This window comes from Misgurnus anguillicaudatus, chromosome 8 (genome assembly GCF_027580225.2).
Source record: "Misgurnus anguillicaudatus chromosome 8, ASM2758022v2, whole genome shotgun sequence".
NCBI classification, from domain to species: domain Eukaryota; kingdom Metazoa; phylum Chordata; class Actinopteri; order Cypriniformes; family Cobitidae; genus Misgurnus; species Misgurnus anguillicaudatus.
Genome location: NC_073344.2, coordinates 29,556,426 through 29,581,094, shown reverse-complemented (window position 1 = coordinate 29,581,094; position 24,669 = coordinate 29,556,426). Strand labels below are relative to the sequence as shown.

The 24,669-nt window shown below is 36.5% G+C and overlaps 1 protein-coding gene and 1 long non-coding RNA gene across 2 annotated transcripts; both read left to right on the top strand.

Moving 5' to 3' along the window:
* Positions 1-4,216: 4,216 nt before the first annotated feature.
* On the top strand, positions 4,217-8,772 carry LOC129451268 (uncharacterized). The gene is made up of 4 exons (XR_008646722.2): positions 4,217-4,354; positions 4,757-4,847; positions 5,147-5,234; positions 7,024-8,772. It is a non-coding gene; the product is annotated as an uncharacterized lncRNA (long non-coding RNA).
* Positions 8,773-9,428: 656 nt separating this feature from the next.
* On the top strand, positions 9,429-20,561 carry LOC129449965 (uncharacterized). Its single transcript, XM_073870084.1, has 12 exons — positions 9,429-9,618; positions 13,713-13,856; positions 15,045-15,215; positions 16,099-16,109; positions 16,446-17,514; positions 17,681-17,781; positions 17,941-17,991; positions 18,112-18,496; positions 18,576-18,746; positions 19,081-19,204; positions 19,311-19,418; positions 19,746-20,561. The coding sequence occupies exons 1-11, from the start codon at positions 9,429-9,431 to the stop codon at positions 19,330-19,332; spliced, it is 2,439 nt and encodes an 812-aa protein (XP_073726185.1). The 3' UTR covers positions 19,333-19,418; positions 19,746-20,561.
* Positions 20,562-24,669: the final 4,108 nt, after the last annotated feature.

Genomic DNA, 24,669 nt, shown 5'->3' with positions numbered 1-24,669 from the left:
GCACAGCCATGCTGATTTCCAATGTTAACTGCTAATACAACACAGTACTACGAAAGTAAAACCAGACGAAAATAAACCATTTGTAGGACGTTTTATTTAGGTGTTAAAATAACGTAATTATAACGTTGGAATAAAACGTAACCCACTGTGCAAATTGACGTTGGATTTACGTCTTTTTCATGTTATTTTTGGACGTCCGAATCCGGTCCATAAAAGGGGTTGTTTTGTAACGCCAGGCGACGTCTTTTTTTCGACGTCTTCTGCACGTCTAAAGGTTGACATCCGTAGGACCTCCGTGTAAGGAAAATAGACATAAAAAAGCGAAAAGACATGATTGTCTGCAGTTCAACCATCCATTGCAATACCAACACACTTTAGTCATTTCGTGCCAGCAGCAGGAATCGAACTACCAATCTCTGGGTTACAAGCAAGTCTTGCTAACCACTCGGCCACACTGCCTAATCTTTCATGTTTAATTGTACATTGAGATGAATTTGTATATAATTCAAGAAAGCAGAAAAAACAGTACTGTATAAATAATATAGACTATTCGTAAGTATTAATCATGTTGGTACAACAATCCTGATATTTGTAAATAAACACATTTTTATAGGCCTAATCATGTAATATAGACATAGGCCTGCCATAGACGTCCAAATGACGTCCAAAGAATCACCCAGTTCAAACGTCAAATGTTGCGTAAATATGACGTCCAAATGACGTCCAAAAATTAGCCAGGTCAAACGTCAAATGTTGCCCGTAAATATGACGTCCAAGTTGGTTCATGGTTGGACGTCCAAATAGTGGACCTAGTTTGGACGTCAAATAGATGTCCAGAATTGGTCATGGACTGACGGACCCAATATAGACATGATCTGCAGACTGCACGTCTATCCGACGTCCTGTGTTTAGTGGGAAATACCACATCTGTTTACCACGCAACCAAACCAGATCAAAATGCAATGTTTTTTTGCAACGTTTTGTTTTAGGCATGACTGGGTTGGTAGGCATTTTGCTGGTGGATCGAACTCTCTATCCCTCCCTCTCTCTGAAAATGGGCATACCACAGCGCAAAGGTGGTGCTAATTTTTTTTTAAACATTATTAAACATTATAGATAACCCCATGGGTGGGGTAATTAAAAGGGTTGTAACACTTGCTGGAAAATTATATTTAAAAATAATTAAATACTATTCTATACATGCTAGATGTGAATGATGTTTTTGTTTATAACAGATATCCACATACTGTAGCCATCCATGTCTCCCTCATAAGCATCCTTGGATCATTGCAAATGAATAGCTTAAGTATTTTTGAAAGGGCCACACACACACACACACACACACACACACACACACACACACACACACACACACACACACACACACACACACACACACACACACACACACACACACACACACACACACACACACAACACAAAACACACACAACACACACACACACACACACACACAATTGTCAATTATGTGATATTGTATTTATAGTTCATTTTGTTTAATGAAATTTACATTGTTTTCTTTCATTATCTTGTAAACTTATGGATTAATTGTAACACTGTGTTACTTTAACTTTTCTTTGTAAAGAAAAGTTTTCAAGACAGGCAGTTGTAGGATTTTTGAATAGAACAAAATTGTACTATATTTTAGATAAAACGATAATATAAAGTTGGATTTGGTGAGTTACACACCCAACTCAGAAATGGAAAAACAACATGTGCATATGGCTCCAACACATTGATCAGTAAAGGAATAGTTCACCCAAAAATGAAAATTCTGTCATCATTTACTCACTCTCGTGTTGCTACAATCCGGTATAAATGTATTTGTTCTGATGAACACAATGTAAGATATTTTGAGGAATGTTTGTAATTTAACTGTTAATAAGCTCCATTCACTTCCATAGTAGGACAAAAGTATACTATGTAAGTGAATGTGGCTCCCAAACGGTTAAATTACGAACATCCTCAAAATACCTTCGTGGTTATTAGAGCAAATACATTTATACAAGTTTAGAATCTTAGGATTAGAATAAAATACTAGCGTAATAGCTAAAAAAAAGTTAAATAAAAAGATTTAATAGAAATATTAAATTATCTTATATGACAAAGAACAACCAAACGTTTTAAATTCACAATTCAATAATAATTTAATGCGATTTAAATTGTTTATGTAGTTTTCTAAGATGTTTATTTATGTAAATGCTGTGTGTGTGCTGCGGGGGCTGCCCGGGTGTGCCTCATAAGACTTGATCGCCCCCTGGTGGCTGGCTGCAGTACAAGTCATAACCCCGCCCTCTCCATTCAAATGAATGGGACTATGCTCTAAATAAAAAAAAATTACACTTTCAATAAAAGTTTTCGAAAGATGGTTTTGGTTTTTTCAAGTAGTTTTATCACGCTGATATATGTTCAAGTGTTCATTTTTGTGATAAGTTTCATTTTGGCTTGTAATTTGATGCGTGTCACTGGCCCTGTCCCAAATGGCGCACTTCATGTGGACTTTCGGTCTCGTGGCCTTAAATTGCGCGTGATCGCTTAGTCCACGAGTCCGTAGGGTGTCCCATCTGTCATTTTTACGCTTTGAAGTGTGCTCATCAGCGCCTCCTTTGCCCCCTTGATGCGGTCTTTAGCGAAGCCCGCACTGCAGCAGGCTTCGAGCACTTTACCAACCCAGAAGTCCTTGCGAAAGAGCAATCAGACCAATCAGACGACGGAAGGGAAGAGCTCACACTGACGGGCAACTTCTCTACCTATTTCCGGTGTGACGCTCGAGTCTGTCCCAAAATACGACTCCGTTGCACCCACGTGGACTCGCATTAAGGGTCCCTTGAGGCCCTGTCCCAAATGGCGCACTTCATGTGGACTTTCGGTCTCGTGGCCTTAAATTGCGCGTGCTCGCTTAGTCCACGAGTCCGTAGGGTGTCCCATCTGTCATTTTTACGCTTTGAAGTGTGCTCATCAGCGCCTCCTTTGCCCCCTTGATGCGGTCTTCAGCGAAGCCCGCACTGCAGCAGGCTTCGCGCACTTTACCAACCCAAAAGTCCTTGCGAAAGAGCAATTAGAGCAATTAGACCAATCAGACGATGGAAGGGAGGAGCTCACACTGACGGGCAACTTCTCTACCTATTTCCGGTGTGACGCTCGAGTCTGTCCCAAAATACGACTCCGTTGCACCCACGTGGACTCGCATTAAGGGTCCCTAAAGTCTGGACTACGTTATGTCATCAAAGTGTGGACTCTGAGGAGGACCACAAGTCCGGAGTGTGCCATTTGGGACAGTACCGTTATTGGAGTGGTTGGCCGCGCGAGCGTTTGGGCGGAAGTTTGATACCGCGGCTCCGCCTCTGGCTCCACGGACGATTCCCTGTGCATGCCTTGGCTCTAAACTGCATTTTAAACGTAACATGGCGGCGACTGTAGTCGGACATTTTTGGCTTCTTTTTTTTTTTTTTTTTTTTGAAGTCGATTAGAAGCACGCACTTCCTGGGTGTCGAGCGTACTTTTTTTATTAAATAGAAAAAGAAAATAACAGCAATTGTCATCATTGCCATGTTACAATAAAATAATATGCCAGAGTCCAATCTTTTAGTCCAAACCAAGTGCCAAGTCCTTAAACACAGCGATTGTTCTCATAGCTTTCAAGTTTTTAGAAGATTCAATAGTGTCAAAATATATTTTCATTTCATGTTTTAATCTTAGAAAAAGGGGTTTGCACTTTGAGAATTTACATTTATGAATATGATATTTTGCTAACAGAAACAAAAGGTTTATAATATAAATATCTTTTTTCTTTTCATACTCATGAAAGCCAAAAATTACATTTCTGTATGAAAACTTAAAATTTGGATAAATATAACATTTAATATAATCACACAAGTCACACCAGAATGTCATTGTATAAGAGCAATTCCAAAATAAATGTAGAGTAGTTTCAGGTTTCTCTAAACAGAAAGAACAGAGGGTATTAATATCATTCTTAAGTCTTTTGAGAGAACATTTATCTGGGTAGACCCTATGAATTTACTTAAAGGTAATTTCTCTCACTTTGTTAATGATTAAATACTTGTGAGGTAATGTCCAAACCTTTTTCCAGGGAATGTCACTTACAAGTCCATTCCAATAAGAAATTACATATGGCATAGAAACAAATTCCTCTTGAAACATTTTTTGGCTTCAATTCATTACAAAGGTGGGAGGCGTCGCGTTTTACAGTCTATGGTGCTGCCCCTTTAAATCCCTTGGAGTGACGTGAGTTACCATGGAAACGAGGCTACTAGGAACAACAGAAAGCGGCAAAGCACCGCTTTTCTTATGGTTTTCTTCATTTTTTCAGGTAAGTTTCGTCCCTCAAATTACAAAAATAATACACAGAACTGTGGTTGACACCAATTGATACGCTTTTGTTGAATATTTACCTCATTGAAATGGCTTGTGTCTTCGAGAAAAGTCCGTTAGCATGGCGCTAACGCTTAGCGCTTGTTTATGAAAGTTTGGGCGATTGAGAACGTCTAAATGTGTCATTGGGAGGTTTTAAAAGTGTTGTAAATGGTGTCAATGCATTATTGGAAGTAGGTTAATTTGTTTATCCTAAAATATGCGATGTACTCACAGTCTATGGATGTACTGTTAAGTTATGCAGTAGCAACTTAACATGGAACGTCAAAATTAGCTGAAAATATTACAATCAATGTTGTGTCGTAAACCAATATTGATAAAAGTTGTTCTCTGAATTCAGGAGTGACAAAATAACCCCTCTATAATAAAAAAGAAGCTCAAGATTTCAGCATTTTGGAAGGGAGCTGCTGACAGAGATCTTGAAAACTCAGGTGAGTTGAAAAAGCTCATTCAATCACTTCATATGCACTTCACAACGTAATCTTGCATCTTGTTATTTTCCTTTAAAAATTGTATTACAGTTATTTAAAGAAGGTTTTGACAAACATGAGTGACACTGCACAATATTAAATGAATAAGTAAACCTAAAACATAAAATTCAGCTATTTTTGTATATTCTATTTTTTTATAGCATCCTTTTTAACGTTTCAACTCTCCTCTTGCTTGTTTCCTTTTGTACTGCATCGTAAATAATGTTTGCTCTGTGACAAGTTGCATGTTATGTTTGTAGATTTGTTCATGCTGATGGCCGTGCAGCAGAGTTCAAGCAAACCTGTCAGAAAACATCTCTAAGGGGCTATGCATGAACCATATGGCTAGTATGTAAGACCTCAAACTTAAACACTACTGTTCAAAAAGCTGTGATTTATTTATTTGACAAAAATACAGTGAAAACAGAAATGTTGTGAAATTATCACAATTTAGATGAGCTGTTTTCTTTGTGAATATGCAGTTAAGTGTAATTTCTGTGATGCAAAACAGAATCTTTACTCTCACTTATAACAAACAGAAGTGCAACTTACCATTTTAAGGTAACACTAAAATAACACTAAACTATTTCCTAACACAACAATCAACTTTGATAATAATTGGAAATGTTTCTTGAGCAGCAAATCAGCGTATTAGAATGAACTTTGATTGATGATGAGACACTGAAGACTGGAGTAATGATGCTGAAAATTTAACATTAATCACAGGAATAAATTACAACTTACAATATATTCATATAATAAAAGACGTAAAAAAATCTTAACCTAAACCTTTGAATGGTATTGTAAATTATAGTTATGATGGCTTGTTCCTCCAACTTAAAGGCGCAAAAGAGGATGTTTCCGCCGACTGAGAATCCAAAGACCGTTACTGAGTTTTTTAAATAAGCGCATGCATAAGAACAGCCTCTCTCCTTCACAGATCATTTCTCGGGAACGCCTTCCAAAACTCCTGCACGAGTATTTGAACACGAGTGTTTGTTTACCACTAGCATATGCTGTGTCGCGTCAGTGGATTCATTATGTGAAATTATATGATAATAAACACATAAGATGTAAAGTTAGATCAGTCGATGCTACTCCCATTTCAACTAGCATGTAGCAGACTGGTCACTTACAACTACAGTACAAGAACAACGTCGATATACCTGAATAACAATACAACAATAATTATTCCACAAAGAAAGAATAATCACTGTTACCTGTCGAAGAGAATTTTTGTGACATGTGCGTCTGTCTTGACACCTCTCTGTTCCTTCATTGCTCTCCAGTGTTGAAATGTGTTTTCCAATTACGACTCTGGTTTGTTTACGTTATTCTGACAATTTTCTCCTCTTCTCAGCGACTTAAAAACTCTTTATGTCCTCCTTCGGGTTTCTTCTCTTCCATGGTGCAAATTCGAGGAGGAAAGCAGGAGCGACAATGAAAACAAACCGAAACTAAAGACGGAGTTTCATGCGCATGCGTCACTCGTGTAAAGTTACTGGAGCGTGCACGTTTCACACAAGGAACGTAAATGGCAGTGATTGACAAGCCAGAGGGCCAATCGTTGATGCGATGATTGCATCAACGATTGGCTGATGTTTTTAAGGCCCTACCTTATGCACAGATGACATATATTAATTTAATTACTTTCAGTGCGCCTAATAAATAGCCTTTTATCATTTAGTAAAGACATTTTTAAGTAATATTGCAAAAATGTATTAAACAAACATCCTCTTTTCCACCTTTAATGATACTATTGCATATGTAGTTTGTTCCATATAGACTGTCTCGGTTCCCCAAATAATGAGGACAAATTTACTAAGGGATCCAGAAAAAATCAGATTGTGATTTGAACCAGATAATTGCTTAATAAGGTCACAAAATTCTTGGTAGTACCCAGGATGTCAAAGTCCACAAAAGGAGGCAGAACTTTTTCACCTTTTACTTCCAAACTCTTTCAGTGTAAATCTAGAAAAAGTCCTACCCTTTTAGCCAAGCATTCACATGACACATTTTATTACCTTGTTCTTAAGTAATGAAAAGTATTAAACAAGTGCACATGATCATCTTTGGCTTGAAATAATATGAACAGCAGCTATTGTAATCCTTTTGCTTTCCTGTTTTTATCTATCAGGATACCCATACGGGTTACAGAAGCTCCAGTATGGATCTAGCCTCACTCTCGGAGACTTCAGATGATGGCAACTGGATGGACATACAAAACTGCCAAACATTATATATATATATATTGCAATCACTGCCTCAAAGCATAAGTTTTCAACCCACTTTATATTTTTACAATAAATTGGGGTATTTGAATGGACAATGTTTACGCTTTTTTTTCTTGAGTTAAACTTAAATTCCCAATTAGTTCTTGACAATACTCTGCCAGATGACAGATTACATATATTACAGACATTGTAACAATACAAAGTGGATTGGAAATCTGTAAACTTCCTCTATAATCATAATTGTCTGTTTAACTGAGCATGACGTGAAACACATGTGAACATATGAACATTACTTTGTTACTTAATGAGATAAATGCTTATCTCTAGTTTCACAGACAAGGCTTAAGCCTATAGTCCTAGACTAAGACACATGTTTGAGCTGTCTCAATTGAAAAGAACTTTCAATGCGAGATTTTAAAATAAACCAGTGCCAGTGATTTTTCTTAAGATAGACACTAGTAACAATTTTTTTTAAGGCATGTTTATTAAAGATATTTAAACATCTTAATTAAACTAAGGCATAGTCTAGCTTCAGCTAAGCCTTGTCTGTTATAAATACGTATTTTTACAACGTTGCAAAAACGTTTAGATTACGTTATCAAAATGTTTTTGCAAACCCGACATTTGGTCATATTAAGTACGTCGGAAAATAACGTTATCACAATCTTTTCACAACGTGAAAAAAACGTTTTTATTTGTGTTTGCTGGGATGGTACAGTGCTTTATATAGATTAATGGTATATGGTACAGTCTTCTTGAGCTTAAAGGTAAATATAACAGTGAATGAAGATAATTCTTAAACTGTATTTAGATGTAGTTTAATATCTTTTAGAGTATCAGTGAAGCAAGTTTGAGAGATTTCTACATAAAATCTATAATGTAAAAAATATAATCTTGATATCTTTAATAAGGTAACATCTTTAACTAAGGTCTATCTCTATTTACAGTTGTATTATGCCACATTTAACCTCCTAAGACTTGGGTGTCACATATGTGGACATCAATGTTTTTGTTGTTTGCACCCTAATACTTAATTCTGTGTAACTGGAACCTGTTATACACAAACATGGACAAATACACTGCTTCATGTTCAAAGAAAAATATTTGGTTATTATATTTATTGGTTCCCAAAAATAGCTGGTGGAAATCTGAAAAAAAGAAAAAAATCAAAGCTCGGGTTCAGGAGGTTAATTTAGGCTTTATGACCAAAGATAGGAGATTGTTGCATAAAATTGGTTTGGGGCAGACAAAATAATTTTGGTAGTGGAAACATTTTTAAAGGTCTTTTCCTCTCATACAGTATTTTTGTCCACCACCATGATATGACCCTTTAGTCTCTGTGGTGGTTCTTCATGAGTCTACATGTCAAATGTCCTTTAATGTGTTTGGGAATTAATATTAAGTAGTGTTTAGTGAATTTAACCCTGCAGTAAACCCAGCAATATGTAACTCTGTTGATGCTTTAACTGCTGTAAGGAATGAGGGATTATTATCTAACTTAATGTCTGTTTTTGACTGACTGCCTGTGTTTAAATATTTGATATGTGTGAAGGATTTTGAGCAATGAAAAAAACTTTCTTATGTATCATGCATTAAAATATATGACCTTTGATGCTTTTTGATGATTTAAATAAAATCTCCATACAATCTGAGCATGTCTGTGTTTTACTCTCGAGTAATACTCTTTACTTTTAACATTACTAGTAATTGACATAGCGCCATCTAGTGGTTGTAAATGAATAACACAATAGGTCTAAATATATGAATAAAAATAGCATCTATACATACTGTAAAATATATTTTAAAAAGTAGTAATAAGCTAAATAAGACATATTAAAGAGTTTTGATATGATATTCATATATATCTACAATAAAAAGTCCAAAAGTTGTTAATAGTTTTAATTAAACAACACAGGGGACATAAAAAAATAAAAAAACTCATCAGAGTTGAGCCGTAATTACAGAACAATCACTGAACTCAGTGACCCCCATATAGAACGCGCCGTTGTCATGGAACCATTATGACATCACATAATGGTTATAAAAGGGCTCAGCCAGATGAAACCGGTATCATTTGACTGATCTGAACGCTTGCCTTTGGTTGACTCCGAACGCTACTGTACAGATTACCAAGTGAATTTTGCAGACTTTCCAAAAGTTCGCAACTTTAAACTGCTCGACGCACTGTGTACGGACAGAGAGTTTACTTAGATTTCAACCCTCTGTGAACCGAGTCTAAGCACAGTTAAGTCTGCAGTTATCTTTTCACATCATGTTTCGTCCTGTAACACCATTGTCCGACAAGGACATGGAAGGAGCAGATGTTGAAAATATGGATTTTAATCTGCCGAATGCTGTGCCGAATCTTGACTATGTCCTTAATATCGGACTTTCGTCACAAGTCGGGCGCGCTGCCGGTGGTTTAAATCCATTTGAAGGAGAAGAGGAGGAGGAGATGGTGGATGTTTATCCAACACATGAGGCGAAACGCCAAAAAGGTAAGATGAAAGTTAAAGCAAAAAGTCTGACTTTCATGCTGATAAGTTTACATACAGTTATTGTGTTGTTGTTGTTAATGCACGTGTACATATAGACACACCAGGTGGTGCTCGTGTACTTGACATTTTACCCGCCGTGTTTCTTGACCGGCAGAATACGCAGACAAATTTTGACTCCATTAATTTAACAAAAAGCGATCAAAATGAATAAAACATCTCCGCAATTTAAGATAAGAATTACGCCGTATGAGGCCTTGTTTTTAATGTCCCTCACGAAAATTAACTATGGTTTTTATGTGTTAAAAGTGTAGTAACAATGTTTATTGGTGTATTGAGTACTATTAGCAAAACCATAGTTATTTTGTGGTAACAATGGTTTTACTACCATGTTTTGTTCGATGTAACTGTAGTAAAACCATGTTACATTTTCATAAGTGATGTATAACATAATAAATAGTTAGCAGTGCATACGACTGTTGTTATCCAGACTGTTTTGTTCATTTACGGAAGCCGAGGTTGTGTACTATTTTTATTTTTGCTTGCTTGTTTTCTCATGATCACAACTTTATTTCTCGTTATCTCAAGTTAACAAAAGTTGTATTTTTTGTGATGTGATGAAAGCTACTTAATATGTATGTATGAACGGGTTGTATTGTTTTTGAAGACAGCAGAGGTATATTTTGTTAAATTAGGGGATGAACAAATTACGTTTTATTTGGATCAGGGATTCGTTTAAGATGAAATCGAATCGTCAGTATGTAGTTGACAATTTGATAGTGGTGAATTTAGGGAGCGTCTCTAAAGTTACTCCTTAATATACACGTTTCTACTTTTTACAGCATTTAAATGGAATGACTTTTAGTAGCCTAGGTATGATGACAATATTTTCAAAAACCCCAAAGCTCAAAATCTATCACATGACTAGACAGAGCAGACATTCCCAATTACAAAGATACCTGGGGCCTCATTTATAAAGCGTTTTTACGCACAAATTTGATCTTAGACCATGCGTACGCTCAAATCCACTCCAACGCTCAGATTTATAAAACTCGTCTTTGACGTGGAAAAGTACTTACCTCCACGTCAGGTTCCGACTTGACCTACGCACGTTTCCTTGTGGCAATATTGCAGTATTGCAGGTAGGCATATTCAAAACTTTTTGTTTTTTACCTTTTGTGGTCAACATACAGAAACATTTTTTCATTTGTTTTGGAGTTGTCCTAATTAAAAAAAAATGTTTTGGTTAGATTTGTGCTCCTTTGTTAGAATTTATATTTTGATCAGACTTTGTTTTTAAAATGTTTAATTAAGTTTAGTATACATTAATGTAAATATGGTGATTATAAACCATTATTCCGTATTTTTCCATTAGAAGTTAAGCAATACCCAAAATCTATTTATAATCTAATAAACAAGAAAGCTGCTAAATGTATTAATGTATGTCAGCATTTCCATGTTTTTATTGAATTCTTTTTCTCTTTTATCCCCTGGTTAATGTAAAAAAAGTGTTGAATATGTTTGATTAAAATCTGTCTGTGTTAGAGCTTAAATCGGGCCCAAAAACCATAACCGAAGCCTCTGCACGTTGTGTCCGAGCCCGGCCCGACCTACACATTATCGAAAATGTTTTAATTCAGAGTTGTTTAAACTACAGAAATCTGTTCAGAATTATGTTAATGAACTAATGCAACAAGGATGAAGCATGTAAACTGCACTGTTCGTTATTCAGAATGCAACAATGACGAACTCAGAAAATTAACAAGAATGAACTGTGGAGAAGACCTACTACTCCAAAATAATTAAACAACATAACAAAATAACAAAATATGTAGGCTTTTGATATTTTAAAAGGTCTATTCTAATGCAAAAAGACCATGCTATAGGTTCAGGAAACGATTTTCTAGTTCGTCACATTTTCAAAAAAATATAAAAAAAATAGCAAAACTGTTTCGCGGTGTTTAACGCACATGTAAATGTTACAGAACGTGTGCTTTATTGAATGAAAGTAAAAACGAATTGAATGTAATGATTAAAACGACGTGAAAGGAACTAAATTGAAAAGCCTCGATGTACAATAATGGACATGTGACATTTAAGAGACATTTAAGGTATTTAAAAAATTAATATCAATTATTCCCATGCGTCGATTTTAATGTTAAACATCTGTAAATCCAAATGAATCCATATGGAATATATTCTGACAGTTTAAGATATGACCTTTGAATTTTAAAGTTGAAAATATCTTATTTTAACATCGCTGTGCAGGAGGCATATGGCAAACTGAAACAAAACTTTAAAGACACAAATATTACGTTTATGTGTATTGTGTAAAACTATATTTAAATGAAATCCGTGAATTGAAAGGTCCACTAAATAATCGCCTTAACTCGAGTGATGTCAATAAAGTTTCCATGTTAGAATTTAGAAATATTAAAAACTTAAGCAAACAAATAGCCTGTTTTACCACTCGCCATTGTAGCAGTCAGAGAATTTGGCCTTTGATAATTGAATATTTATATGCTAATGAATTAAACTAGGGGCGTTTACAAGGCAGAGTTCTAAAAACATTCAGCTGCGCACAATTTTAAGATCATTTGTGATTTATAAACCGCACATCTGGAAAAGTACGCTCATTTTCTCTGAATCACACTTACGATCATTTCAGAAATGGTCTTAGATTAAATGTAGGACAGTTCTTACGTCGCACTTTTATAAATGAGGCCCCAGGATTGTAAAAATCCGTTGAGGATTGAGAAAGTTATGATATTTTTAATATTAGAAATCAGAGGAAAAAAGTTATATATGGATGTCTATGGAATGTGTGTGACCAAAATGCTGCTTATTCACATGTTTTTGCTTATAACTTTCTCATTTTATCAGATATTTTCATGAAATTTTAACAGAAGGTAGAATTTTGTTAGTACCTTCAAATTAAATTATAAACATTTACTGTTTCAGTCAGAATGGGCATCAGACTTTAGTTGGAATGGGCATCGGACCCATGGTAACCATGATTTTTAGAACGATGCCTGCAGAGGACGTTCTCATGACTTTCATTGTAGTCTATTACAAGAAACGTAGTATGCAAATTTCTGCGATTTATTTAAATACAACCTCCTCCATAGATTTAGATTAAAATGTTTCAGCACCAAGATAAAAGACATATATTGTGGTCCATCTACGTTTCATTAGTGTCCAGAGTTTAGTGGAAGCACACCGACCGGTTGAAAGTGACACACATTTTTAAACCGTTGCTGTGAACTAAAACACCTCAGAGTTGAAAACTCAAAATATCAAACGCTTCCGGTGGTCGGACTTGACGTATTTATTGTCGTATTTAGTGAAAACACACTACAACCTTGCGACGAGAATTGGATATAGCATGAGACGCATTGTAAAAGTCCCGCGCGGGCGTAAGCAGATTTTATGCCTAAGAATTTCGAAGCATGTGCCCGCGATGTCAGCATTGCTACTTTTAGTCAACAAACAGTCACAAACCCAACCGTGTTCATATGGTTGTCAGCTATAATGTACACTTTTACTTTTTTATATATTTATTAATATAAACTCTTAAATACTATTGAAGATAGAAACGTGTACATTATTACTTTAAAGATGGTCCCTAAATTCACGCACATTATGGGGTGGTTTTCTAGGAAGAGATTATCTTAAACCAGGACTAGGCCTTCATTTATTTAGGAAATATAACTTGCCTTACTAAAAGCATTACTTGTGTGCATTTTGAGGCAAAACAAAGGGCACTGATGTATTTTATGTCAGTGCAAGTTCCTTTCAGTTTGGACAGCTCTTATTTATTAACCTTTATGTAATTATTAGCTACACGTATGCATCAGCAGTTCACTTTAAAATACACTAAAAATTATGGACAGGAAATTACATTATGACATTTGGATTGTCAGGATAACAACTTTTTGTTATCTCGAGATCCCCAGAAAATTAAGTCATGATCATGAGAAAACAAGCAAGCAAAAATAATAATAATGCATGGTCTCTCTCGGCTTCAATACAATTTAGACAAAAAGAAAAATGATCATTTCAAATGAAGCCATTTATTTATTGAATTGTAATTGCAGTGTTTGGAGGAGATATGGATTCATTCCTACCGAATGCTGTGTTGACCTGTGAGTTTGTCCCTGATATCGGACTTTCACCAGAGGTCGGATGCGCTGCCGGGGGTTTGAATCCAAGTGGAGGAGGAGAGGAGAAAATCCCAACAAGTAAGATGAAAATGAAAGCAAAATGTGGCTTTAATGCTGATAAGTTTACATACTTAATTATTCTTAATGCACGTGCACAGATAGACACTGGGTGACAACAGCTTCATAACAAGACATTAACATGAATAAATTGTCCCCAAATTAAAAATAAGAATTGCCACTGTATGAGGTCTTTTTTATATATATATATATATATATATATATATATATATATATATATATATATATATATATATATATATAAAACTCAAAATATCATATATATATATATTAGCGATGCACCGAATCCAGATTTTTTAGGTTCGGCCGAATCCCGAATCCACCGTTTAAGATTCGGCCGAAACCGAATACCGAATCCTACTTGCATCCTTATTCCATTAAGACAGTAAAGCACATTAATGAAGTAAACAACATCCACAGCAGTGTATTTTTCATTTTATGTAATTTTAACTGTACATTATGCCAGGATGACAAGTTGGAAAAACTATTTTGACAATTACCATAAGCCTATGCATAATGAAAGCGATGGGTTGCGACACGCTCGTTTTTCCAATAAGCAAGCAGCTCCGCGCTGAAAACCATATTCAACTTTGAGTGAGAAGCTCCGCTCGTCAATGTCAGTTTTCACACGGCCGTCCAATTACAGTGGAGGAGGGGCGGGACATTACCACATCAACCAACCGGCTCACAGCTGAAGCGTCACACCTACCAAGCGCTCGGCTGAAAAACAGCTGGCATTTGGCGTCCTCAAGGCGTTTTCAGCCGTGTTTAAAGGTTTTGGTGTGTCCAGCTCCTAAGGCTCACCGAAAGAAAAAGCTCATCTCCACGTCAGCACCCGATGTGTGTAATCAACGGCCACGTGACGTCGACCAGCGTAGCGCAAGCCTAGGGTTCGGTTCGGTGGGAAAAAAATCTAGGATTCGGCCGAACCCGAACCCCGTCAAAAAGCCCAGTATTCGGCCGAATCCGAATCCTGGATTCGGTGCATCCCTAATATATATATATATATATATATGTATATGTATATATATATATATATATATATATATATCTCAGCATGATTGCAAATGTGATATTTATTTTATATAGTTGAATAAATAATACATCAAAATAAGTGACAAGTTTTAGACACATATTGATCAATTCAGTTAAAGCATTCATTTCATAACATTATTTATTGAATTGCAGTGTTGGGATGGAGATGTGATGATGGTGGAATGGATTTTGTCCTTCCAAGCGCTGTCCCTGAAATTGTCCCGAACAACGGACATTTGTTAGACAGACGCGCCGGGAGTTCACATCCACGAGGAGGAGTAAAGGAGTTTACTCCTGCATTTGAGGAGGCGAACAGCCCCACAGGTCAGATGGAAATTTTGTGTTCTTGACAATCTTTAAATCTGTACCATGTTTGTTCCTCAATAGTTTTGTTGGCCCTTGGAGATACTGATATCTTATTACATTAAAGTCAGTAAAATAAAGCATCTTACAATAAGAAATTAAGTTTAGACTAGTGTGTTTTAAACTCTTGTTTTAACAGCATTATTAATGCAATAATCATTGCTGTATTTTTAGGAATTTGTTATAAAGAATTGGATACTCAATTACATATACATATTTGATCAAATAGTATCTGGGTGGACAGTTTGTTAAATGTGTTTATTAAGGATTATTACTGACCACGTTTTTTTGTCATTCTCTTTTGTCATAATGAACCATTTGTTTTTGTTTTTATTTTTTGGTGTAGAAAAATGCAAGAATAAATTATTTAAATCATTAAAGAAGAAATGGGAGAATGTAAAGCAGCCATTCCTTCATAATGATAAAGTGGAAACACTGATTCCTTCAGAGGTTTGTTACATCATTACATTTTCTACAACTATCTGTCCATTTATAGACATGTTTCCATCTAGGTTTTGTTATCGAACAAGTGAATATCCGTAAAAAAGGTTTTCTATTCAAACGGTGCTAAAATGGTGTCCGTGGTGATGTCACGAATGATGAAAGCGAATTGTCACATAAGTTTTGGTGTATCGCAAAAAAATCTGACCTTGAGCAAATTATCTACCTAATTTCACTAATGCTCTTACAATAAAAGCTTAGCCAGGTTGAGTCTGATGTTTGTGGTCTCTGTAATTTAAAATAAATGTGCTTTCACCAACAAGACCCGATTATGAGGAGAAAAAATTGAATATTTAGGAGAATAAACATGAATCATTTTATGGATAAGTGATTGACATTTCAGCACTTCATGAAGTAAGTTGAGTGCAGCTTGCGTACCCTCGGTGTATATGGAGGATCGACTCTGCAAATCAAAACAGAAAGTCTCAGGCTGCAATAAGAGCGCCTATTATTTGCTGTTATGCCCTTCAGAGGTTACGCGTGATAAAGATCTATCATATGACATCACATTTGTTTGCGTTAAAGCTATTTAAAAAAAAAGTTGTGGTATTGACATTGCGTTTATGCGCTAAAGCATTTTTTTTTGCTAAAAAGCCTTGGATGGAAACATGGCTTCTGAACATGGCTGGAAACATTTATCTGTCTGTCTGTCTGTCCGTCTGTCTAACCCACCTCTGGTCTTCTCCACAGCTTAATGCGGATTCAGTTCATCCTAATCTAAAGGATGATGCTGGTCTGGCCAGCTCTGAATTAAACAATAAGATCAAACCGGAAAAACAACGAATGGCATTCTTTGACTGTCTCTGGAGGGGCAAGGTGGAGTCAGTGCCGACTCCCCTGCTTAAAGCAGATCCAGCTATCCCTGATGTTAGGGAAGTTGTTGATCTTGCACCACAGTCAAAGACCTACGTTGGTCCGAAGAAACAGAAACAAAAGGCTTCAAAGAGCCGCAAATCTAACCTCCAGGGAGAAAAAGTGACTGTTGTGCCAACTCAACAGCCCAAGGCTATTTCAGATATTCCTGTTGGCATGGATGTTCCTGCTCTGGCCGGCCCCCAATCAAAACCAAAGATTTGTCCGGATAAATGCAAGACATTGATGCAACGCATCCTTGGATGCTTCCGGAGGGGCAAAGTGGAGTCGATGCCGACTTCACAGATTGAGGCCGATCCAGCTATCCCTGATGCCAGGGAAGTTGTTGATCTGGCAGATTCTCAATCGAAGAGTGTTGGCTTAAAGAAACAAAAACAAAAGGCTTCAAAGAGCCGCTCATTTCACAACCCTTGGGGAAAAAAAGGGAAGAGTAAAGTGAAAAAAGATGCCGATCCAGCTATTCCTGATGCCATGGATGGTGCGGATCTGGCCAGTTTTGGTGGCATCGCTGCAGCTAATGCCAGGCTACACAAGTTAGGTGCCATTCCAGAGAATATTGGGTTAAAAGGTGGTGGAAATCCTGACCCAAATAAAGCAAAAAATCCTCAGGCAAAAGATGTTGGAAATCCTGAGGCAAAAGGTGGTAAAAATCCCAGGCCAAAAGCTCTTAAAGCTCCTGGAAATCTCAGAAATCCTTGGATTCCAAGTAGAATTAAAAATCCTGGACCAAAAGAAGATGGAAATCCTGGGTCAAAAGCTCTTAAAAATCCCAGAAATCCCTTGCCAGAAGATGATAAAGTTGTCAGGCCAAAAGTTATAAATGTTGTTCAACGAGCTTTTAAACCACCAAGCAAGAAGAAACCAGCTGATCGCTCAGTGCCTAAAGGTGAGTGTACTGACTTCATTACTCCTATGGTGGGTTGCACCAAAATGTGAAATGGTTTCTTCATCATATTCTTCTGTACCTGGAAATGTATGCTGTACCTTTCATCTGGGAGTATATGAGTGTTAACATGTACTGTCACCTCATCATTTGTCTGTGTGTTTTTCAGGGCCTTTTGATTCTAAATATAAACTCTTGAAGGATGAAGTGCTTGGGCAAGGTCTCTGTGGCGAAGTGTACAAAGGGATCCGTATATCGGATGGCACTCCGGTAATGCACTCGTATTTATATCAAACACAATGTTTGCTGAAATTTGTATGTTCACTTGATCTAAACCATGTTTTAAAGTTTGTAGATTCTGTGCAGTGTCAGGTGAGCCGCTTTAGTCAGCTCAAGAGAAATTAACTTTTGTTGTTTTTCTCTTTACAGGTTGCCATCAAGCGAATAAGCAAAGGAATGTATTACAGGAGTCTTCGGACTGTAAGTTGCCATAAAATTTGATGAAGTGAACTAAACAGAAAATAGACAGTATAGCGATTACGCACCAATACAAGATATTTGTTTTATCTAATTGTAATTTGTTGACCATTTTTTCTCCAGCCTGGATACCCCAAAGGACTTATTACAGAAGTGGCGCTGTTGCTTAAGTTAAAACGTGCGCACTTTTGCCCCAATGTCATACAGATGTATGACTGGTACGAGACTGAACACTTTTACATGCTCGTGTTGGAGTACCCACTGCACAGCGAATCCTTGTTGAATTTTGTTTTTCGTGAAGATAAACTAAGTGAAAAAACAGCAAGACATCTCATGCGTCAGGCAGTACTGGCAGTGCAACACTGTCTGGATAACGGAGTTTTCCATAAAGACATCCAGCCCGGAAACATCTTGGTACAAAAATCAACAATGACCCTGAAGTTAATTGACTTTGGGCTTGGATATTATCTGACGCATAATGATGCCTATGATTCCTATTACTTTAGGGGTAAGCTGCATTTTTGAAATGCATTATTGAAATCTGATGTTTCTTTTACAAAAGACTCAACGTGATGTTTTGGGTACAGGAGCTCCATGTCGCACCCCTCTTGAGATTGAAACGGCTAAGAAATTGGAAGTCGTGCCAGAAAGCGTCTTGGACTTAGGTAATGTGCTGTACTTCATGGTGCTTGGATCTTTTCCCGATCTTTCAGACGGCTTTAATTCCGGGAATCTGAAGAAAAAGGATTTATCAAAGGGTGAGTGAAAATGACTGATCAACATGCACACACAATGCCTCTGATCAAATCCACAATAAATATTATCAGAGGATACGGTCTGTCTGGCAAGATGTTCGATTTTATTGTGTTTAGCTAAACAGTCATTTAGTGTCTCGCCGATGTATTACATCACTGTGCCATCATCTTAACCTGAGGTACTGTCTGTCTGTGACCAGGGGCCCTTTAGATGATAGACAGACAGACTTTTTTGCAGTATTATAAAATGACAACAAAAGCGTCTCTTGATGCCATGATCATTATTGCCATTTGTGTGTCATGATGACTAACCAGCTCTTTCCTATATCTTGTACAGAAATCTGCGATCTGTTAAGTTGGTGCCTGGCCGAATATCCAAGTGATCGTCCGACGCTCAAGCAGATCTTAGATCATGATTGGTTTAAAACTGAGTCTGACAAGCTACTCGTACAGAAAATGAGGTAACAGACCAAGTAGGAAACTACATTTTGCAGATTACATGCTTTTTATTTTGTGTAGTTAGTTGTATAGTAAGATTGTTTTAAATGTACATTTTCATCACTACAGGGCACTATCCACACAAATATAAAAAGGATGAAGCTGAATGACTGAAGGAGACGGGAATGATTGGAGATGCAGTTTTCATCATCCTGAGACATATGGAGTTTGAAGGAGGTATGAATGAATGCTTTTTTAACTATAATCGCAAAATCTCGTTCATAATGAAAATTTACTGTTAATGGAGTGTCTTGCTTGTATTTTGTGAACATGAGCGTCTCTTTTATCATAAATGGTTTTGACGCGTGTGCAGCAGGCACTTATTTTGACAAAACACGTGATGCACATGGTTCACATGACACTCCGAACACTTATTTTGAATTAGCGTCCCTCGGATGAGCAGTCACGAGCCGCCACTGATATTGTGGCTTTAAGGTTCTAGATATACTATAAATATGATGACTAAAATTAAATGTTGACATTTCCTTTTTTTCTCATCTTCAGGTTTTATTTCAGCCTCAGACTTCATGAACACAGACCGCTGGCTGAACGTCTGATGCAGATCCTGTCTCATCCTTGAACACATTAAAAAAAAATGTTTTAATTCTTAATGTTTTTATATTTTAAAGTTGTATAATATAGTTTCTAATATATAGTAAGTCCTCTATAGAATCAGCTATGTCTGGCTCTCTCTTTAGGGTTTTTTTCTCCTAGGAGTTTAGGGAGTCAGGTTTAACTTAGATCTCTCTTCTATACATTATCACAATCCTTGATAGTTTAGTTTAATCTGTACTTTGCAACGTTTGATGTCCCTTGATTTTTCTGTGTTTTTTTTATTAATGTAAAGCTGCTTTGAATTAATTAAACAATTCTGAAAAGTGCTACAGTATATAAATGAAATTGAATTGAATATGGAAGACTTTTCTTTAGCAGATGTTTTAATTTGCTTTTTTACTTTTTTTATTTGATCAAACTGATTAACTTGGGTTACTTATGTACATGTTTTTCATATGCAATATCAAACCGTTGACCTTGGTATAAAATACTGGGAGTTAACGACGTAGTAAATCCAATCAGACACAATGTTAAACCTGATGCTGTTTTAACCCAAATAAATAAGTACACTTGACCTAAACCATAAAATATACTCTTCATTACTCTGTTTTAGTTTAATTTGCATGATTTATCTCAATCATCAAGACATTTTGATTAACTTATTTAATTTGTCCCCAAATTTGGAGTCTCTATGTCTAACCCGCTAGCGCCACCAACAGTCCAAAGTTGCACTTATGTTTTTGCTTATAACTTCTGGTCCGTAAGTCCTAGAAACAAAATTCTTGCTGATTCCTTGGCTCAAGACGATTCGATTGGACCCTATGACATCAGTTTCCGTCATGAAAAATTTTCCGCCATTTTGAATTATTCGAAAAACATACTTTTTCAAACTCTTCCTAGAGCTTTTGCCCGACTTCTACGAAAATTGGTAAAGAATTTCAATAAACAAATCCGTTGTCGTATAGCGCCTTAACAAATTTTATGTAGAGCGAAAAAAAAAAGATTTTAGGCTGTGTCTTCGTCAAACTTAGGCCTATTGACACGACACTTGGTACTTGTGATGCCAGTCAGGAACCTAGTGGCCAGACAAATATTTCATACACCTATAACTTCGGCTTTTTTTAGGAGTCCAACGATACCAAACATGCCAGATGTCGCCTTACGGTTAGCCCTGCGCAGCAAAACAGCACTTAAAAAGCATACGCGAATATCCCCGCGAGCGTTATTCTGATCGACTCGAAAATGCCATAGGAAGAACAATGCATTACCTTCTGAACAATAAACTCTATTGACCCTATATTAAAATTTTGGCCGAAATTTGCGAAAAACGAAAAATGACCTTTAAATTTTGTGGTTTTTACACATGAATGGTTAGAACTCCGCAACGAAATGGAATTTTTTCACCAGATTTGATACGCTGATGTATGAGCAGAGTCTGAGGCCACACAAAAAAAATGGTATGCCTGCACCACTAGTTGGCCTTATAATTGAGCAAAATCTTTCATATTAAGCAAGCCCTATGGTCATACAACTATTTTATTGCTTAACTAAAGTGTATAGTCATGAAACTAGCTAGATGTAACGCAGTCATGACCTGATGTTGCATGCACAATTTTGTCATAGCGCCACCTAGTGGTTTTGAGATAAATGGCTATTTTTGCCTAAAACTACTGCAACAACACATCTAAAACCATGAGTCTTCATGGATTGTTCCTTTCATGGCTGGGACTATAATCACTGGTGGTTGCCAATTCACTCCCTAACAACCAATGAGAATACCTTATCAACCGTTTTTGTTAGTTTTCTTATTATTATTAGGGGTATAACTATATATTATTATATTTACTTTTTTGGTGGGCTTAAAAAAATATTTTGACCCAGCGGGGTTAATTGTAACGCTGTGTTACAATTAACCCCTCAGCATTTACGATATGAAAACCGCTAACGTTAGCGTAATTCTTGTCGTTGTTTTAAATAGGCTACACACGAATGATTGCTGGCTGCCAACTAAATAAATGTGCCTGTCTTATCAAAAACCACGTGTCAAATTTATTTTTGTTCATATCTTTAATATTGATTGAATAAGGTCACATCAAAGATTGAAATCACAATAAAATGAATGGCTAAAATCAGACTTTAATGCTCATTATCTCAGAACTTGATTTTGAAACTGTAGTATGATTATTAGAGACTGGATCACATATATAAAAAAAAGTTTTGTCATAATTGTTGTGCTGCTTTTTCTAACATATTCAGACATTTGCATCCATTTATAATTGAACTATTGTTAGAAAAGGGCTGGATGGATGAATGAATACAGTGTGGATACCTGTCTATTATAGACAGATATATAAACAATATCCATTTCAAATATTTGCCTGCAAATTTAATTTTTATCAAGTGTTTCAACTAAAACCCCCTGTCTGTTACAATTGACCCCACCTATGGGGAAGTTGTAACGTTTGCCCTTCTGTCACATTTGGTGTAATTGTCCAAGAATGGTAAGTAATAGAAACAAACTTCAAATGTTCATTTGTAGCAGAGACGTGTGTGTTGCTTGTGTAAAAATATAATTAATCAAATATTTTTTGAATGATTGATAGGGATGCTCCGATCGATCGGCCGCAGATCGGTATCGGTCGATAACGGCATTAAATGACTCGATCGGTCCTCGTTAAATTTGCCGATCTCGTGAACCGATCTTTCTGTTTACTTTTGTCTGTCATGATATGGCTCCTCGATGCGGCTGCACGTAGAGACCATTTTCACGCAGTGAGAGCATTTTTATAACCCGTGGCTGATGAGCGACGTGTATATTTGCATTTCTCTCTTTGCTTTTACATAGTGTATTTTCTATGAGGACGCGGTCCGGTCTTAACATCGCGACCCGTCTTCACATCCCCATCAAACAGCGTATACAACACATATCTATCGCGGACAATTGCATCCTCATGTCAAAAGTTTATTATTTGCATGCGTTTTAAAGTTTTGAGCGTTTAAACTTTAATTTTCCTCACAGCTGCTCTCGCCTGCATACACCCGCCGCGCGCACACAGCAGCCTGTCATCAGTGCACGTGAACAGAGCGATCTCTGTCAAGTCTTAAAGCTACAGTAACCTAATTCATCTCTCAATAAAATCACTCTCTGCTCTTCACTAAAGAACTGTTGTACTTCATACGAATGCGTGTATATTTAATTCATACAGTAAAGACTGTTAACTGTTTTATTTTCATTAGTTTTTACAGACATAAGTAAAAACATTGTTATATATTAAATGATCCTGAATTAGAATCCAGGCCTGAATGTGAAAATGTAATCAAAAATGCATCTATTGATTATATGCATTACCGAAACAAATACAGTAAATATTTCTCTTTGCAGAAGAAATATTTGTTGTGCTAATTTATTTGATTCTCTATTAAAACAATAATATACATAATTTACTGCAAGTAATATAACAAAGGCAACATGGGCAAGCGTGTAGAGTTACATTCAAGCTGGTTTATAGTATGAATAATTTACTGTGAAATATTTACTGCACCTGCCTCGGCAATGCACACAATCAATAGATGCATCCCCGACCACACTTCCACACTCAGGCCCGGACTATAACTCAGGATCATATCAGCAATGGAACGAGCACAAGAATAATGAAATCAGACGAAATCAACCTCCCTAATGGGTCTCCATGCTAGATGACTCATGTAAATGAATGTTTGTAATACCCAGCGCAAACTAATATTTACATTGGTGTCATTAACTCCAGCTACAGCGTTTTGAACCAAAGTCATCATTAAGATACAGACATCTATAGAGGACAGCCAATCAGAAAACGGAGAAAGCACTCAATACTGAAAAATGGTTTTCAAATTAAACAGTGATGTAGAGTTTTAGTTTATTTTAAAGTGTATACAGTTCTGTAGAAACAAAGTGCACTAAGAATAAAACATTAGGATTTAAGAACAGGGTAGTGTATTACATGACAAATACTTCTGCATTTTACTCTGGTAAAATTGATCAATGCATCTACATGCAGAAATGTAGTCATGTTTTCAGATTATTTCTACCTTCACATGATTAAGACAATAAATCACATTTGTGACTTTAACAGGACAAATCTCAAATTAGCTGAAATTTACCTCTTAATATATTTTTCTTTAACAAATGTACTCCTCACGCTGCCCATCTCAATAATCATGTTTTTATTCACTGATGATACATCATACAAAAATCGACAATTCAAAATGACTGCATTACATCATAAAAAGCATTTATGGCATTTAATCTCAAACATTATAACTACTTTATATGAAGCTGTTTGTGCAATTAGCTTTAAACATAAAACAATATACTGGGCAATGAAACAATGACACAACATTACTGATTCAAAAATTCAATAAAAACGTGTGATGGGTGTGTTCTCACTTACACATGAAACAAAGGAAGATATTTTCAAGCAGAGCTCCCACGGCTTGGTTAACTTCAAATTCAAGGACCTTTCAAGGACTTTCCAGGTCCAATACCCTCAAATTTAAGGACTAAATGTGGGGACACATTTCAGGTGAGAGCAAGGTTACATCGTGTTACCTTTTAAGATACATTGTTACAGTTCCCTTTCGAGGGAACTCGCGCTGCGTCACTGCGGTGACACTTTGGGGACGCCTCCAGTGGTAAGTGCGTCTGAATGTATACATCAAATTCAACCAATGGTGAGGCTTAACAACAAAGACAGGGTGACGCAGGAGTCAGGAAGTATATCGCTATCTGAAATATTGCCAAAGACGGCGTTACAGGGATGCAGGAAGTATGGCAAGAGAGACGCAGTGTCTCGTTCCCTTCTCAGTTACATACGTAACCCGAGACGTTTTCATG